The 20,280-nt window shown below is 36.5% G+C and overlaps 1 protein-coding gene across 7 annotated transcripts in view; it reads left to right on the top strand.

Moving 5' to 3' along the window:
• The window catches only part of Ntng1 (netrin G1), a 337,637-nt gene that overhangs the window by 272,823 nt on the left and 44,534 nt on the right, over nucleotides 1-20,280 (top strand). The window contains exons 6-8 of one of the 7 annotated variants that reach the window (XM_076933156.1): nucleotides 2,205-2,270; nucleotides 4,821-4,880; nucleotides 16,589-16,723. The exons of 1 other annotated variant lie outside the window; for it this stretch is intronic. In XM_076933156.1, the coding sequence (XP_076789271.1) occupies nucleotides 2,205-2,270; nucleotides 4,821-4,880; nucleotides 16,589-16,723 (261 nt within the window). Of the gene's footprint in view, nucleotides 1-2,204; nucleotides 2,271-4,820; nucleotides 4,881-11,711; nucleotides 11,880-16,588; nucleotides 16,724-20,280 lie in introns of all 7 variants that reach the window. 5 more of the 7 variants (XM_076933155.1, XM_034501099.2, XM_034501096.2 and 2 more) reach the window with 5 other exon arrangements.

Genomic DNA, 20,280 nt, shown 5'->3' with positions numbered 1-20,280 from the left:
ACAAAATGGAGGGAGATAATCTATGTGGGGACACATAATAACTACTGTCCACCTAGAGAATCTCACACAAGTCAAGTAAATAGTCTACACTTTTAAAGTTAAAAACGGGTCAATAAACAGCAACCTCAAATTCCCAGGGGGAAGAAAAACCCTAAAAACTAGAAAAAGAAGTAGTCTAAATTATCATCAGTAGACATTTAATATATTGGAATAGAGAATAAAGCTTCATTCATGGAGTTAATTACTAAAATTCATTTATAAACAATTATAAAATTGATTAAATTTCTTTTATTCTTTAACAAAGACTTCTACTTCACAGCCTGTGTCTGGCCTGAAACTGACTATGCAGCCCAGGCCAGAATTTAACTCATGAGAACTTCACCTCCCAGGTGCTCAGAAAGTTGTATAAACTTCTTGATAAAGTTTATGAACAGAATAATGAATTAGATACTTCGTGTTTATTTCATCAAACCAAAGTCATTAAACACTTAACATTATAGTTATCAACTCGACCCCTACTTAAAACATTTATTTGCCTCTCACTACGCTAATACTATCTTAATTTGGTACTAACAATATAAGTAACTAAAATCAAGCTAATTAATTAAAATATTTTAAATAAACAATTTTGGTGTGATTCTCTCAAACTGTAAGTGTACAGCTTCCCAAAGCTTATCATCAAAACCCAATTAGACTTATCCCACTAGTTTAGTACCTACCCATGTCAAAACGGTGAGATGAGATCAATATCTTATGAATCACCCGTGTATCTGGCATATATGTGGCCAAGTATTTGTTTATTTAACAATGCCCAGATGCACGTGTGGAAAAACATGCCATTCTTTTTCTACTCATAAATTTTAATAGATATAGAAATATTAATATCTTTCTTTGCTTGTGCATCTCCATGTATGAAAGCAGAGGAGAACTGGGTGGTGATACCAATGGACTAGTGAGATTAGCTTTTCAAGCAAATTATTCAGAGTAATATGAAAGTTCCATGTCCTCCAAGAACTTTATTGGCTATAATCTGATAATGGAGGAAACAATCTGATAATACCTGTTTACAGTAGCTCAGCCACTTGGTATCAATTTCTTAATTATCAGATACTTACTGAAGGTCCCTTAAAGGCTTTGTCCATCTCTGAAGAGATTCAATCTAATCAGGGTGAAAAAGTAGACCCGTGAAATTTTAACTAACAATATTAAAACTCAGGCCAGTCCACATTGCCAACAGGAAGTCTGGAGTGCTCACAGTAATGCACTGAGGCAGGACAGAGTCACAGCTGCCCTGAGAACTGGATGATCACAAAGAATGACACACAAGATATGTGTTTCTGAGCTGCTTTTAATGAATGAGATTTAAACCATGAAATAGTTGACTTTATTAGCCATGGTCTTTGAACTTAATAGAACTACCAGATTCAGAACATCAAATCTTAAACATGGAGGCTTTCTTCCCTTCTCTAGTATTTTAGGTTTTGTATCTGATGGACCTAAAACAGAATTAATAGTATTAAATAAAACTATGTCCTTGATTACTTCTGGTTTATAACAAGTAACTTTAGAAGTGCATTTTGAGGCAAAAACATCGAGATAAAATATGTATCCATATACAAGGCCAGAGAAGAGATTGGAAGACCTTTGGGCTACTCGTTAGCAAGAACCACAAGTAATCCCTCTTTCCTTCTCTAAGAAATTGCATGAATAAAAATAGGAAATAGATCCACTTCCTGTCAGAGATAATGGCTCACACTTAAAACCTACTGCAGGAGATTCTCATGAAAGACTAATGCAACCAGTTCATATCTGTAAATATAAACTGAGTAAAATGGAAACTTCAAGTGAGAAATTATTTCTTTAGTGTTATCTTCTGGCTTCAGGCACCAGCTTTACACATCGTTTTGGATTGTTGAAGTCCCTATTTGGTTATTTGCATAAGAGCACTCTACTTAACAAACGCAAAGCTTTGTTAAAGAAGTCACTATACAAATAATGTCCATTCAATGTTTTGGGAATCATCAATTGCTTGCTGTTGTTTGGTGTGGAAGTCATGTTTTGTTTCAGTGCATCACAACCATGTTAAAAAACAAGGTGTGTGGTTCATGTCTTTGTCCATATATATATTTTCTTTGTCGTTATTGTTTAGACCAATGACATCATAGCTGAAAATAACACTCCCTGATTTTTCCTGATGCATGCAGCTCCTCCAAAGTTTAATAGGATATGGCCGAATATTTCTTCCCTTGAGGTTTCTAACCCAAAACAAGGTAGGAGCATCTAAAATTCCTACTGATATAAAAATCCCATGTTTGGGGGGAAAATCCTATATACCATCTTAACACGAACTAGAACATTACCATGGATGCTTTGTTTTTGAATGAATCTTAACTTGAATCTTTACCTTTTTCTAATATGAATATAGTCCCAGAAGCCTGAGGGGAAAATCAGATGGAACAAGATTTATAAGTCTTGAACAAATTTATTTTTATAGAGTCCCAAGAAAAGCCTAGAGTTTAGTTGTCAATATAGTATAAATGTAAATCTTAAAACCTTATGGGTACCACAAGCTCCTTCCTTCCCTTTTGCTCTTCTTAAGTAAACTCACTGGTCACCTCCATTGTTCTGAGGGTCAAGATGAATAGATGAGGCCATCACTGAAACTCCCAGAGGGTCTGTTTGTTATTGCTCCACATTGACTTGCAAAACTTTGGTTCTCTCTCTCTCTCTCTCTCTCTCTCTCTCTCTCTCTCTCTCTCTCTCTCTCTCTCCCTCCCTCCCTCCCTCCCTCCCTCCCTCTCCTTCTTTCTTTTTCTCCCCTCTCCTTCCCTCCTTCCTGCCCTCCCTCCCTTTCTTTTTCTGCTTCTGCCTCTGCCTCTCTTTTCTTCCCTTCTCATATATCTATACCAATGCATGTACACATTCTAAAAACTTCTCTTTTGGGGATTACCCCTCCATCCAGTTTACCAAGGAACATTCATTTCTTCCAGCCTAGAAAAAAACTACCCAGTCTGTTCTCAGAACAGTAATTATTTTATGGCTTCTGGTGTTGGAAGGAAGGGAGGGAGGGAGGGAAGGAGGGAGGGAGGGAGGAAAGGGGGGAGGGAGGGAGGGAGGAAAGGAGGAAGGAAAGAGAAATAGAGGGAAAGAAAGAAGCAGGAAAATTGAAGAGTAGGAACTGAGAGTAGGATTACATAAGAAGAAGTAGAATTTTTTAAATGGATCATGAACTTCTAAAGCTGCAAGATAATGTTAGATTCACACTGACATCTTGCCTATATGTACGTGTTTGTATATAAATAGGGGCTTATCTCAATAGAAAGCAGTGTTCTTTTGCCTTCTTTCTCCAAAAATAAAACATTCATCAATGACTTCTGCCTTTCTTAGTTATAGACAGGATGTTCTTTTTGAACTCTAATGAATACAGATGGAGGAGGAAATGAGCAAAAGAAGGAACCAGGAAATAGCTACTAAGCAAAACAAAATATATTAGCAATTTGTTGAGGAGTCAAATTGGAAGGGCTGCATTTCAGTCCACTATTGGAGTGATGAAATCGAGACTGTCCTAGATACATACATTACTAGAAAATAGAATTACCTTAATCATTTGCTCTAAATGAATTTCTTCAAGTTTCTGGGTACATACATGGAAGAAGAAATACAGTTCAAGCTCATTCCTGCTAATACAATTCCCCCAAGGAATGGGTGGGGAGAGGTTTAGCAGTTTTATTCCTTGGCAAGTTCACTGAGAGCATCTTTGAATGGCACACAGTGTTTCTCACTGAATTTAGTACTCTGACAAATATACAAGAAAAGACCTCAGGCGTAACATTTCTCCACAGTGAGTTTTGAACTGAATAAGATTATGCTTTGTTCAAATCATGAAATGGACCCATTTGATTATTTTGTTGTTTTTCAGTGTCATGGGACAAAAGCTTTCAGAAATGGCATTAGAGAAGGCCAATTGTACAATTTTTTTTTTAGGATGTGGATAAGAAGCTCAAATTAAGTTACTTAAAAACGTAACACAGCTGAATTAAGTGCTTAAACTGGAAATACTAGTACCAGGTAAACTGCCGAGCAGAGGACAGTTCTGTAGAAACATAATTTATCTTGCAAAATCCCCAAATCAGCAAAGCCCCCCAGACTCCATGCTGTTTCTGTTATTTGCACAAGCAACTCATCATGAAACAGCAGACTAGTTTAGAAAGACAATCCTTTCATTAACGAAGGACAGCAGCACTGAAGCAATACACACGGAGACAAGAAACTCAGTTTTTAGAGGGACCCATATTTTCGGTGACTCTGAGGTCAAATACTGCTGAATGGTTGACCATATAGTCATATGTTCTGTGATCTCTAGTAGGTTCTGCAACAACAACAAATGGCCTAGCTGTCTCAAACATAGACACATTTGTTATGACACAGAGTGACATGGTAAATTGAGGCACTAATATTGTGTGTTACCTCAACATTCCAACCGTTACTTGTGAAGTAGGATGAGCAGGGATCCTTGTACCCATATTCTCATGAGGATAACTTTGTTCACAGGACTCCTGATATAAATGTTAGTTTTTTCATACCTCTAAAAACAAAAGCTTTATTGCTAATGACAGTGTTGAATCATTTTAACCCAAATAGAAGCCTTTCTTTGTAATTGCAACAGATTTCCAGAAAAAAGAGAGAGAAAGAGAGAGAAAGATAAGAACAGACTCTTCATCTAGGGCTCCACAGAGTGGGTTGGTAATAAGGTATTAATTACAGTTTGAACGTTTCACTATTGTCTCTAATTTGCTGTTCATTTTTTTAAACCTATGCAGTTGCTCCCAAATTAGCTTTGTCAACAGTTTCTTCTGTTCAAGTTGCAAACCACAAGAGAGGTAGGAATTCTTGGATTCATACAGTGATCCCATGGTGTTATGTGTTGTGAGACATTGCACTGTATGAATCTGGAATATCTGTGAAGTGTACCCATCAGCTTATCGGTGAGGCATGTTGGTACCCAGCCAATGCATCAGCAAGTACCGAGAATGTTACATATATAAAAAGTGGCTTCACTCAGAAATTCACCTGCAATTAAAGATGCCTCAAGATTTGTTTTCTGAAAAAACTAATGTCTGGGTAGAAATTATGACAGTTTAGGTTATTGGGTAGACTACGAGTTTGAGAGCTCTAACACTCATGCTCCTTTTTTTAAAAAATAAGAAAATCCATTGGCAGTGGGTCTCAAGAATGTTTTTCATGATGCCAGAAAGGCAGACTCTATGGTTCCCATTTCCCTGTGTGACTAAGGAAATATATTAAAGTTTATGATTTCAAACATGGTTTTAAACAAATGTGGAAAATATCCATGAAGAGTTCTGAATTAAGTAATGGCCACATTCTGAAGTAATAATCCTGTCACTTCCTTTAAATTAAAATGGGCAGCAGCTCATGTGTGACTCATGAATGGCCTACTCCAGCTAGCATCTGCCATTCACAGAATGAAGATTTTTCAGGAAACATGAAGACCCTGTTTTTATTTCTTCACCAAATTTTCTTAAATGTCCTCTGTAACAGATGTGTCTTGTTTTCCACTCTTCTCTGTTGGGCATATGTCTTCCTCCTTGTTTCTTATTTTATTTTCCATGAAACACCTCTTGATAAAATCTTGGTTTGATTTTTGTGGCGAAGTACCAGGAGACCTTTCTTCTTGCTTAATGAATTTAGCTGCTTTCAGGATTGCAGTCAATGCTGCATTTATATTTGAATCATATAGAGAAAAGGAAAAAGTTGGTGACAAGATGGGGAAAGGGAAAATAATCACATTTAAACTATGTCCTGATGCATCATGGTGTGTTTTGAATTAAGAAATATTGAGAAAGCCCTTTGGAGGCAATTTCATCTGTGCTGGGAATTTGAGAGAATAAGTACCAATAAACATGTGATAGGTTCCGAGGGTTAGAAATTGATCTGTACTCATGATCTATATCACAGTAGTCATTGTAACAATGGTAAGAAGCTTCCCCATCTATAATAAGCAATGCTGTTGAACCGAACAAAAGAGATGAAGGAAACAGAGATGAGAGAACTGATGCTCTTTCTTTCACTCTTATGCCCAATATACCAAAGGCCTCTTGACATGAGTCCGACCCTGGGACCTCTAGTTTCTTCAGTCGGAGCACTAATTAGTTGCAGACATATTTTAGAAGCAGGACGAAGCCAGCTAATAGAGGAGAGTTATCATTAAATGTGTGCAGAAGATGCTCAGAACCTGCAGAAGGGTGCAGAACAGGGTAGAGTGAAGAAAAAACGAGAGAGTTCTACAGGTTCTTCATTTCTGCCTTGGGAAAGATCTCAGGGGAAGCATCATATTGTTAATTCAATGAAGCAAAAAGAATTCTCACAATTTTTATTCATTTGCCTCCTTTCTAAAGTGGTTTATCCAAACCCTTTCTGTGTAAATGAATGAAATGAATTTTCAACAGCGTTGGATTTGAGTAGACTTTCCTTGTTTGAGAAAATAATCTATGACAATTAGAGTATATGTTATTGCCATTGATATAGTCACATGGGTGATGTAATAATATAATTTCAAAGAAAGAAGTAAAATAAGAAGACATAGAAGGGAAAAGAAATCTCTTCTTCCTGATATTATTTTTCTTCAATTGTCTTTGTCTCCAACCTTTGGCTTTCCTGTGATTGCCATCTGCCAAGTTCTTCCACAACCAGTTTCAGTCAGAAGAAACCTTGTGAAAAACCTGAGAGGGCTGTGGGCCTTGGTTGCCATGGAAAACCAATTAACAAGTCAATTAAAGAGCCAACTCTGAACTCTTTCTCTCTCAAAAGCATCTCTAGCCTGCCTTAGTCTTAACTGGTCACTAATAAGCACCTCATTATCATAAACACCTTGCATGACAGAACATGTGCCATATATATATATATATATATATATATATATATATATATATATATATTAGACCGAGGAATAATAGCAAAAGTAAATGTCTTCTGAGTAGATAACTAGTCCAAGCTGAAGACATCTGAAGACATATTTGATTGTTGCACATTGGGGTTTTCTACTGTTGACACTTCTGCATTTCCTTCAGTGTACAGGAGAGCCCAACCCAACAAAGTATCTGACTCTAAGTGTCAATCACACGAGTGCATGACTGGACCTTTCTCTTTACCTCCTCACATACAGTGCCTGGTACATGAGAATCTTGATAAATTTGCTGCCTGTGCTTGCCCTGTCATACCATGTACTTTGTGTTTTAGAGACTTCAGCGCTGTTTACTGAGGCAATAACACATGCCTGTTATGCTATACATTACAATGTGACTTGAAAGTTAAAAATATAAAGGCATGGCAATGTGCAGAAAGCTACTTTTTTCTTCCTAAACTAATCTGTACCCAGATGCAGTCACTCAGCTAATATAATCTCTAACTCAGTTAGATCTTATTGTGCTGTGCTGTTTTTCTAAACTGTATAATATGTAAGACATAGTTGGACTCTCTTGGGATTTGAGTGGTAGAAGAATATATTTAAACCTCTCTTTCCTCTGTGTTTTCCTCTGTCTCCTGTGGGAGAGTACTTTAGAATCGTTATTCATTCATTTATCTTCTCATTCAATAGAATTTCTGAGTGATTAGCATATGTCAGGCAATGCTTTAAGTTCTGTGGTTATAGGTTCAAGCAAAGCAGATATGGTCTACACTCATGTGATTATACTGAATAAATAGCAAGACCTTTTGAAAATGCAATTTTCAGATATTATAAATGCTAATAAAAACATAAAAACGGATTAAGATATTGGAAGATTAGTGTGTTTAAGTGGCAGGGTTATTATTTCAAATGAACTACTCAGAATTTCCTTTGGCCTGCACTTGACTGAGAAAGTGCTGGGGGCAGCAAGTACTGAGCAGTGTTTGCGGAGATGTCGGGAGAGGAATACATCCAACCTACCGAAGGGACAATATAGACATAGAAATACACTTGGTGTTTCAAGAGCAATAAGGAGGGGTCCTGCAACAAGTGAAGGAAAGAATAGAAAGAGTCAGAAAGAAGCCAAGGGTTGGTAAACTAAAGAAGCGGTGAACTTTCTAATATAAATGAGATGGGAAGACAATAGGATGGTGAGGAGTGAGGCTCCCTGGGCTAATCTGAGTTTCTATTGGGTCATTCTCACTGCCAGGAAATGCATCTTAGAGATGATGACAATAATGTCAGTGAAGGGTGATGTTATTTGTAGCGTAGCTAAAGATGAGATGGTGGAGATGGTGAGAAGTCAGTTTTGCCACAGATATAGAAGCATAGCCAGGTGGGTTGACTCATTGACTGGTTGTAAGCCGAGAAAGGAAGAGATGCTGAGGACAACCCTGGCATTGCAACGTAAGTAGTGGGAGAAATGAACTTGGTGTTTTTTAAGATGCAGCTACTGGTTGAGCAGCAGGGATAGGAAGGGACCCCAGCATCTTAGTTTCATACATGTTAACATTAAGACGTTATTTAAATATACTAGTGGAGATGGTGCAAAGGGTGCCAAGTGTAAGACATGCATCTGAATGGAGTCTCACTAACTGGGGAGTTGGTTCAGGTTGGGAAATATTATTTTTGGAGTGTTCTACATAGAGATGTTTTTAAAGTCTACATATATATGGGTATTTTATCATAAAAATATCTAGGGTCATCTGAAAACCATAAAGGCCCAAGAACTAAACTCTGAAACACGTAAAGTGTGAAGACAAAAAGCAAGGGTATAACAACAAAAAGAATTAGTGTGGAAGGAGGAGGTCCTACATCTAGGGTTATTCTGTGACTCTTTAGGGAAGGATTGCCAGGTAACCCAAAGGACACAACTGTAGTTAATGATAAACTACAAGTGAGACTTGTAGGGGAACACCAAGGTGGGGAGGCTGGAGTGGTTGGGTAGGTGGGGGAGCATCCTCATAGAAAAAGGGGTAGTGGGGATGGGATAGGGGGTTTCTGGAGGGGAAACCAGGAAAAGGGATGACATTTAAAATGTAAATAAATAAAATATCTAATAATAATAATATTTTTTTAAAAAGAGACTTGTTTTAAAATAGTTGGGAAATATATTTTCATACACATGTCCCTGCTAATATTTTAGCATAGTGAGGTAGAGAATTGAATTTAAATATGGACAGTTTTCCCCAGAAGACTGTGGAAGTAAGAGGGTAGTAGAGAATGTAGAAGGAAGTGAAGTTCTAAGAAGGTACCATAGATTTTAGGCATCTCAAGAAAAGAAGGGAAGATGTACTAAGGAAAATGAGGAACTAAAATTCATCAAATGGTATCATACCTTGGGACTTTTCATGTGCACTACAGCGCAAATTGGATCATATCAGGAAGGATCATGCATGGCTCTGTGCTTGAATAGAAAACTAAATAGTAAAGGATGGTAAATTAATAGCCTGAAAAAATAGGACAGTGTACTAATCACTTATGAATTATCCCTTTGGATAATTTTTATAAACTTTATTATAAAAATACTTTCAAACAAACTAAAACATCATACCAAAATTAATGACACCCAAATTCTATATTACTTAATGAACAAATACATGGTTATAATTGATACATATTTTATCTCTATATATTCCTCTAATGCCTTCCAAATACTTTTTTAATTTTATATTCTCAAATATATTATTGCCAGAGAAGACAGCTTTTCCAAGGTCTCCGAAACATTCTTTAAAAAGCCTTTTAAAAAAAAACCAAGTTGTCATCAGCCTACTTACTAGGACATCTTTGATTTTTTTAATATCCATTTACCTTTGGAAATACATTTATAATAGTACAAGTGTAATAAATTATTCTTTGTTAAATAACTATTATCAATTCTCCTATCAAATTAATAATTTGATTTTCAAGTGAGACCCACAAATAGTCAGTGTCACCACAGAAATGAAGGTATTGTAGGTTGGGTGACTTGTTTTCCAAAGTAACTCACTTCAAGATCTGTAACTTTGCTGCTGTTGGTAGTATTGTTATTCACTTGGCACATCGCACTCCATTTTATTTTAATCCTTTCACTCTCACACTGAAGTCCCACAGTCTCTTTCTCTCAATTCTTCTCTTTCACCTGGTCCTTCTTGTTTTCATCCACAGCCCTACTCCCTACACATCTATACAACTAATCTCCAATGAAGGTCATGTGGCTTCCAGATTCCTGCTTTGTTCTTGCTTCTCTTTTAAGCAACTAGATCCAACAAGTCGCTGTAATGGCTCTCTTCTACTTTTCATCATCTCCTATGTCCTCCTCTTCTTCTAGCCAAACTGGATTTCTTATCATCAGGATCTTAGCTTTAATCTTAGTGTTTATTATAGTAACCAGATCTCTGATTAATGAATCTACACTGTTCTGATAAGTTGAGACCTAGTGAATACAGTATATATGCATATTTATATGTATATGTATATATGTATGTATATATCACCTCTCCTTGTTTTCTTAATTTATATACATACTTTAACTTTGATACAAAGATGTTATTTTTTTAAAAAAAGATTATTGTAAGCTTAAAAAAAGTAAATTAACACCTATAGTAATTCTGTTTCAATAAAATACTGAATGGAAGAAAGGATGAATGAATGAATTCAATTTTATTTTGTTTGACTTTGTTGTTGGGTAATATAAAACATTAATGAGATGAGTATTTGTAAGCAAACACAGTTTGCAGAATCATAGTTCACTTTTCTTATTAATGCCAGCTAGGCAAATCCTTATGTTTTGATTCCAACTGAACTGCCCCTCCTAATTTTTTTTAGACTTATTAAATAGTTATTTCAATGAAATAATTGGTTTTTTATCATTTATTTTTGAAGGTTGAATTAGATTAAAACAATTTCTTGGGTTGGGTGAGACGCAAGAGAGAACAGCTAATGACTCTCCAATCACTCCCCGGCTCCCATCTTCTTCATATCTCTGTAGTTCATACCATATCACTCCTCCTGGGCATCTCTGGATTTTAAAGAGAAAGGGGAAAAGGAATTTGGGGTACAGTACGTCACTGAACTCCCCTTTAGTACCAGATATATTAAGAAACTCAAGAGAGGGACATTTTAACTGTTTTTCCATAGGAATAATCTCCCTGTATTTTGTGTTTCCTATAATACATAACCATGAATTTTTTACTTGAAAGAGACAAGAAAGTCATATCCTCCTAACATTGGGGAAAAACAAAATCAAAACCTGTGTCATTGTCTCAATCCTTAGGTACTTGCTATGATGTCTATAGAACTCCACCAACATCATAAGCTAAAAGAAAGACAATGAGACCAAAGAGCCATGGGAGTCAGCAGATTCACACACCTGCTGCTGCTCATATGCGTCCTTCCCTCCTTTTAGGGCTGCAAAGATGGGAGGAAAATGGGAGAAATGATGCAAAGTCAGTAAAGTTTTTCATGTGCAAAATTAGACTTTTGCATCCGTTAAAACAGAGCCTTCCCAAAATTTTAAAAGGTGTGCACCTGCAAATGCTTCTGTTCATCTTGTCTGCCAAGAATTAACAATCTTCAGTAGTATTTGTCCAACCTTTCTATCCTGCTTGAAACAGCCACCTGTTGTCACCGTGTGTTATGTTGGTTCCCATATATGTAACGCCATGGCCGCCATCTTTTCTCCATCCTTCATGTCACCCAAGCATGTAGCGTGCTATTTCTCTGCTGCTGTATACATTCTGTATACATTTCTGTTCTTCCTTGCAAGACTGTGAATGCTTCGGCCACTCCAATCGGTGCAGTTATATCGATCTGCTAAATACAGTCATTTGCGTGAGCTGTAAACACAACACTAGAGGTCAGCACTGTGAGTTATGCAGGCTGGGCTACTTCAGAAATGCTTCTGCACAGCTGGACGATGAGAATGTGTGCATAGGTCAGTTCCATTATGATTTCAGCTTTTGTTCTGTGCCTTTGGAGCTATGGGGAGCTGGTTAGGGTGAAGAAGCTGGTGATCTGCACGACAGCTGAGCCAGAATGAATCTCCTCAATGGAGTAAATATCCTTGGTAGACTGGAAATTCGCTTGCACTTGGATAAAGCCATACTTGGTTTGGGGGTGGGGGTGGAATTTGATTCTTTATATTGTTACATTGAAGATGATGTCATGAGAAATCATATTTAGGAAATGAAGAATATTTAAAGTTTCTTTCTCTGGTCTTTTCTTTCTCTCTTCCTTTTGTCTCTTTAAATTTTTTTGCATGAAATATTAAAATCTGATAAAGTTTTTTATCTGATTTTATTCACCTCAAATTGTAAATTCAACCTTTAAGATGATAATTAACTGTATTAGGTAAGAAACTTTCTGGTAGAGACTCAGGTACAATTGATGATGATCTACAAATATTGGTATATTAAAAAATGTTGCTATTACAAATTGAGAGCTACTAGCAAGTTCTAATGCAAAAGTTTGCATACCTTTTCTATCAACAGTAATGAAATTCCATTTATTGGATTTTTCCATTGTTCCCAGAGGAAGAGTAGTTTCTCAAAACTTCTCCAAGTTATAAATTCTGTTAAATCATAACATATATGAGCCATCTAAAATAGGATCTTGGGAGGAGAAATCCCAGAAGCCTTGTCCATCCCCCATGACTGATTCTTCTCAGCTGGGAAGATTCAGGTGCTCCTTCCCTTTTGGAAAAGTTTCTTCTACCTTCTAGATGAAGAGTCTTACTCTAAGGAAGGAAGTCTGGAGCTAGGCATTCTGGGGCATCAGTGCAAGTGGTGGATGAATGAAAAGAATCAGGTACTTGAGGCAGGCTTTGGCTGCATCATGGATAGAAACCAGCCTGCATTGCATGAGCTCCTAACTCAAAACAGTGGCATGAGAGAGCCTTATAGAGAAACAGTAAATGGAATTTCATTGTATAATTTACTCTAAAAAATGCATATATTTGAAGTGCCTATTACTACACCAGAAATTATAGAGGCAGAGATTTCCAGAAACAAAGTTCAGGAGAGTGGATAAGCTGTAGAGCATACTGGATGGAAAATGAAAAATGATGTTTTATATACATAAAAAAAGAGTCAGTTTTCAATTCAACTGTGTGTCTTGGATCCCACTTTCTGCTTGCACTGTGACAATCAGAGACATTCTTGTCTACTATCATTGAATAACTCTATGATTATTTTGAATTTATTTGGACCAAGTATTCACAATACTGTTTATGTCTGCAGTTTTTTCTATTTTTTTCAAAATGCTTCCTTATTTATAATTTGGGAATTAGTGGAGAAGGTACTGGAGTTAGATGCTGGAGAGCTGGGTTCAAGACCCAATGTGCTATTCCCTAGCTATGTGCCTTAGGTAAGTCATTTAAACCTCCTGGCTTTGTTGTAAGCAAATGAACAGGAAACACTGGTAAAGTATGCCCTGACCTGCAATTAGAGGACAAAACAAAATAACTAATTCTCATTAACCAAACAGTAGGGTAAGTATTATAATAATGATTTTTCCTCTTTTGTATTTGCGGGGAAAAAAAGACAAATTGACCCAACTTGTACACTCTTAGCAAAGAACATCCTGACTTGACAGCCTGAACACCCTCCTAAGCACTTTAGCACAGCTAGCAAAGCTAAAGATGCCTAAACTTTACCTCAAGTAGGCTTTTGCATGACAGCAGCCATCCTACTGTCACCTTATGAAGAGGCGCCCAATCACCTTCCTAACACTTAGATTATGAAGACTTGAGGATATTAATAGAAACAAAAAGATGCACAGCTGTCTTAATTTTGAATGTAGAATATATTGTGCTGTATGCCACTTGTGAAAATATAACCTTGCAATAAATACGTAAAGAACAGAAAAGGTTAAGTGAATAGAACCACTAAAGCAAACCCTAACCCATTATACATATACCTATACATATGCATACGCATATATACATATATATATGTATATACATATATACATATATATATGCAATTAAAGTATTTTACATCTGAATATTTTAAATAAAGCAAAGCAAAAAGACCTTATGGGGAAAGATTGAATACTTAATTTGTAAGTCCCTACCACAGCAGTTGAGAACTAATTGCTATTTAGTCCAGAAAAAAACTAAAGGAATTAAATGGATATTTGCTTAACTCATTCTCACAGCATTGGGTACTAATCTCAAACACTTTGAACTCTATCTACATCATCTCTAAATTTAAAAAAAAAAAAAAAACTTTTTCAAAAGATGCCTTGCAATTTTTTAAAAATTCACCACCCAGCTTTGAGGGACTAGCTCACACCTCTGATCTATCTAGATGTTTTGATGTCACTTTATATTATAGCAAATATACAATTCAGCTGGGTATTTCATGTTGCCACAGTGATTGCTGCTTTGTGGTTACTGGTGAATTTATTTGATTTTCATACATACTCCTAGAAGACATACAGTCATGTCTTCTGAGATACATGCCATTTCCCCATGATGATGCAACGATTACATGAAAATGCCATCCTTGTATGCTTATGCTTCTTACAAACTTGAGCATAAGCAGAAGCTAAAGGATGCATGGTTTCTGACCTTGAGTAATCACTGTTAATAATTCCCCTAATGAGCTTTGCATCAGAGAGAAACACAGGGCTCAGCAGTTGCTACTAAACATATCTCAAAGTTATTATGCATTAGTTTTAATTCTCCTTGAAACCCACGATCAGGTAATGAGAGGTTCCTTTACACAAAACCAAGGAAACTCAACACAATTTTAATGCCCATAAATAAATTGTAGTATAACGTTTTAATTGAGCTGTGCAAAGTATTTTATGCTGGTTTGCAATCTGACAGCCCTGTATTTTCTTTATAATTTCATGTAATAAAATATTATCCTCATGGTCACTCCTACTATACCATGTATCATTGAATAGAAATTCATAAGTGATAGATCTAAAATAATATTATTTGTGTATAAGGTGAAAAAGGGAAAACATTATGTCTTTTGCCCATTTATTTTTATGACTAAGATAACATTGTTCATCTTTCTTACAACAAAGACTGGCGGTTACTATGGATTAGATGTTGGACAGTGTATTTTTTTAAATTTTTAAAAATCTATCTCTTTGATCACTGTGGACTACTTGGAACAGCATGCAGATACATTCTGCCCAGGTGTAACTCCAACTGGCTTACAAAACACCAACAACTCTTTATCAACATGCCCACTTTATAAAGGGAGACCCATTCCAGGGTGATGTAGGCACAACTCAGTGAATACAAATGTATAAACATCAAAAACCACAACAAAATAATAATTTTTAATTATTCCTATTTATACATAGACACACATTAGAATAGAAAATGCTGCCAGGAAAAAGTAGAAATGTTTTGGAATTTTATTTTAGTTACACACACACACACACACACACTCACATCATTGTTAGTTTTATAACTGTTTTAGGAGAATGCTGAGCTTTAAATACTGACTTAACACAACATAAACTATAATTTAAAGGTCTTCCACATCATTTGAAGAAGTTTTCATTTGTCTCAATGACAAGATTGGGCAAAACCTCTAGGTCTATTCACAATGATAATTTCAAATTCTCATTGCTAATGACACAACTCAGTTATAATTAAGCTGAACTCCCCAGGGCTTTGGTCAATTGGTTGGCTACACGATTTTATTCAAACTTTTACTAAGAGATCCTCACAATGGTTCCATCTTTAAAACAAAGAAGATTGAGAAACAGAAAGTAATAATAACCTGCCCAAGAACCCACAGCATGATAGCAGTGAAAAGAACACCAGCTCAGAAATCCCTTGCTCCAAACCACCTGTGTGCCTCCAGCTGGGGAACAACACAGGTTTCCCACTTCTCTCTTAAGGTTTGAACACAATAGAGCTTCAGACATTAAAATGCCCTGTGTGGGGATCAAAGAAGCATTCCCTTAGCTTTTTATTATGCCAAACCATTACCTTGCCCAGACAAGAAAGTTGCAGAGACAAACATACATCTCAAAGTTTATCTTCCTTTAGATTGGAAGTATGAAATTTATTTTTGTTTCATGGTTGTTCACCTACGCTACAAAGGAGCTGAGTGATCATGGCCAGCAAACACAACGGCTAAGGGCTCATCTCAAAGCCTGATATACATAAATAAGTGAAGGCACTGTCCCAAATCATAAAGCAAAACTACCTTTAAATGAGTAAAGTGCATCTGTATTGCACTTTGAGACGTTCGACCATTCCCAGATATTGAGTGTAGCAGATAAACCCATTTGAATAATTTAAAACAGATTTTACACTGATGGAATATTGATTTATCCTTGATATACACACTTCTCATGGCATTCATTAAACCATCTAAAAAAAATGTCCTAACAAATGGAATCTCCATTATGATCTGTTACTGGTGAAAGCATGATGTCTTATTTCCTTGGAAGGGTTCAGATCTTTTTCTCCCATATCATAAAGATGATGCCATGGAAGGCTGAGCAAGTAAATAAATGGCCCTGAAATAGCCACATTTGCCAAAGCATTTCATTAATGGACATCTTCCTTTAAGTGAGTGAATCCTTCTAAGTAAGTGACGCTCCTGTGTTGATAACTTCTAAGCCACTTGACGTGTCTCCAGCCTGTGTATTGTCTTGTTTCTACAGAGTGTTATTGTAACCCTTTGGGTTCAATCCATGATCGTTGTAATGGCTCAGGATTTTGTGAGTGTAAGACTGGAACGACAGGGCCTAAATGTGATGAGTGTCTGCCAGGAAATTCCTGGTACTACGGCTGTCAACGTAAGTAACTCTGGGAGCTGCTCTCTGCCTGCTGCAGCATGGCTGACTCTGCTTGTCTAGGCTGGTATGTGCAGCGTCTCAGAGCAGAAAAAGAACCATCCAGCAGTCAAGCTCCATAGGCTACTCAGTGCCCTGCCTGTGTAGGAGAGTGATCCATCAGTCGTTCAGCTGGCTTCTCTGAAACCTACCCTCATCTCCTCTGATGGCTAACACAACTTATATTGAAATACTGTATGGCAATGTGTATACCTGGTCAGACCATAAATTAAGTGGCACAGTAGGGAACCCAGCTTGGAAATCCTCACCACGAAATGAAGTGTGATATGTATGTGGTTAATATATTTCCTGAATTGAAAGCATCTCTGAAACTGTAGAGTTCATAAATTCAACAATATCTACATAACTTATAACCACCCTTGCTATCATGCCCACCACTGAGTCTTAACCCAGATCCTGGAGGTAATAAATCTAAGGCATATTGAAATGCTGTGGTAAAAGAAATGAAAAAATCAATATCATTTTTTGAGACATTAGGGTTAGGTGCCACGTAACAAACCTTAGAGAGTTGCTGCTCAGCTCATCCTCTGCAGACTCTTAAGTCGTCTGAGAAGCTTGTCAGGCAGGTGGCATGTCAGTGTGTCCATGAAATCAAAAAATTTAAATCTATGCAGAAACTTCCTGCCTCCATTGTAACTTCTTCTGCTTTATGGTTCTGCACTCACTTTGCTTTTGATGTTTAAACTTACTACTATGAAACACCCACGTCCTCTGAAACAAAGATATCCAGAGAAAAAGAGAGCAAGTCACAGAGATCACCTCAGTTGTATTGCTGCCAAACCAAAAAAGAAAAGGAAAAATATGGGAAAGAGATTTCAGAGCTGACTTTTATTTAACCATAAATATGAAGAAAATTATCATTTGAATATATAATTAATATAAAAAGTACTAAGGAGGTATATTCCCATCTCTAGGACCTTTAAAAACATCTTGGTGTCCTTAATTATAGAACATCTCAATTCAAACTAACCATATGACAAGCCCTAACAGCGCCATGTCTGCCCTATTGGACAGCAGAGCTATACTTCTGTGTGCTTATTTCTCATTTGAATAAAATAGTAGCATGCAGGAAAAGTAGAGACAGTTTCTATGAGAAATCATATTATCTCTATAATACAATCATTTTATTTTCTACATAAAATTTCTACATAAAATCTTAAAGAAGATAACTACTATAACAACAACTAATAGCATTAGATTTCACTAGAAACGTGCAAAAACTGATCTAATTTTCTATCTGCCACTCATGTAATTTCTATGTATTGGGCAGCTACATTTATATGTAACACAAAATGGCATGGTATGAGAAGATGGACTGTAGCAATAAGAAGAGATTTTTGGCATTGGGCAGGTCAATATTAGAGGTACCAAGAGCTAGGCACTGAGAGGAATAGTGAAAGGCACTCAGACAACCCGATGAAAAGCAACTCCCTTGAACAGTAGCTCAAGATAAGGCTAAGAATTAAAAGGCCTGTCTGCTGTAATTTTTCAGAAAGCACTTATCCTTAAGAGTAGATTCCTAAAACCCCATGAAGAGATAGGATTCAGAAAGCACTCTACAGTCCTAAAACAAATGAACATGAGTCTCAGAACTGGCCATCAGGCAAAAGCAGCAAAGGAGAGAAGGGTGCCAAGGTAGAAACAAGTACCTATTAATCCTGCCATTCACTAGAAAAAACAAAACAAAGAAATGAACAAAACAAAATGAAAAATATCATTTCAAACCAAATTGAAAGTAAACATTTATTAAATATTAAATATCGACTAAGAGATTGACTTTGGTCAGGACCATTCTCCCAGAATTTCCCAGCTTGAATGGTCTCCAGCCACTTGTTGCAGGGGCTTATGAAACCAAACCTATAGGCCACTGTACCTTGCCATAAGGCTTTCTTATTTCCCAGAACTACAATTCCCAGCATTCCAGAAAGTTACCTAATTCATGTGCAGGTGGAACTTACAGGTTAATTACAGGAATTAAGATTCATCATACGAAGAATAGAAAAACTGTAGTTGACATAAGCATCTCTGAAAGTTTCATAGAAATGCTTCTGTTTTTATTTGAGACACAACCTTACGCTCTAGCCCAGACTGGTCTTCAACTCATGATGTTCCTGCCTCAGCTTCCTGAATGTAGGTATTAGAAGCCTGTGTCACCATGTCTGTTACATAATGTAAAGTCTAATAAAAAAAAAAAAAAGGAGGCAGGGTCCTGGAGTGTAACAAGAGTAAAATGATGGTGAGGATACAAATTACAAATTAATTTTATCAGATGACAATATGATCCCTCACTCACCTACACTATATTAGCAATTGGAAGATCAGAGGAAATCCTGTCACCTAAGATTTTGTTCTGGAAACAGAAGGTGCATTTGAGCCCCTGATATACAATAAAAATAAATAAATAAAAATAAAATACTCTGTGCCTTAGCACCCTTCAACCCTAATGCTTTTTCATGGACCATTGTCCTTAAAAATAATGGAGTTGGTATTGAGTGCCTCCTAAAGTGAGGGGTTAACAAGAGAAGCTTCGTGGATGTAAACAGATAGCTGCTGTGACACAGGGTCATGGGGTCGGGTAACAATTATGAGCAGAGATGAAGGAACTAAAATATTGTCTTGGCAATACCAAACATTCTCCTATGACTTAGGAAATGTGTGTGTGTCCTGGTGGTCTCTTCTCTCTCTCTCTCTCTCTCTCTCTCTCTCTCTCTCTCTCTCTCTCTCTCTCTCTCTCTCTCTCCCATCTCCCTGCCATGTGTGTGTGCCATGTCTGTGTGGTACAGAAAATATTTTTAAACAAAGGAAAAAAATAGAAAGTAGATTGTGTTATTTCTTGAATTCTAGCCAAAAAGTTTTATGTCATCATGGAAAAAAACAAAACAAAACAAAACAAAAGTACCATATAAGAGAAGGATGGGACCCAATATATTTTATGAAACAAAGGTGTGTAAGAGTAAGATTTCTCTCTTGGAAGAATTATTCTTTCACTTCATTAAAGTAAAGATTGGAGTAGTCAAAACTGGATTTGACATATACATTTAACATATTTCAAAATTATCTTTGAGCATACAAGATTTTTGGTGTTTTATTTTGTTTTACCTCTATCTGAAAGCCTTTTGCCTAGCCCAGTGTTAGATGTAGTCTTAGTGGCAGAGAAATTAACGTGGCAAGAAATCAATACCAAGAAGAAACGAGTAGTAGAGTAAAGCTGGCTGTGACATTGGCAGTAATGAACTAGGAATAAATAGATGTGTGTGTGTGTGTGTGTGTGTAACTGTGTCTGTGTATGAATGTATGTATGCATGTATGTATGTATGTATGTATGTATGTATGTATGTATGTATATATTATGTCTATCATATATATGTATATTTACATATATGGTGACACACAATTGTGATCCCAGAACTTAGGAAGTAGATGCAGGAGGAAAAAGAGTTTCATGTCATCCAATGTTTATAGAGTGCTCAAAATTAATCTTGGCTACATAAATTCATTTC

This window comes from Arvicanthis niloticus, chromosome 4 (assembly GCF_011762505.2).
Source record: "Arvicanthis niloticus isolate mArvNil1 chromosome 4, mArvNil1.pat.X, whole genome shotgun sequence".
NCBI lineage: Eukaryota > Metazoa > Chordata > Mammalia > Rodentia > Muridae > Arvicanthis > Arvicanthis niloticus.
The sequence above is the reverse complement of the archived record's forward strand: the minus strand, read 5'-3'. Positions and strand labels throughout refer to the sequence as shown.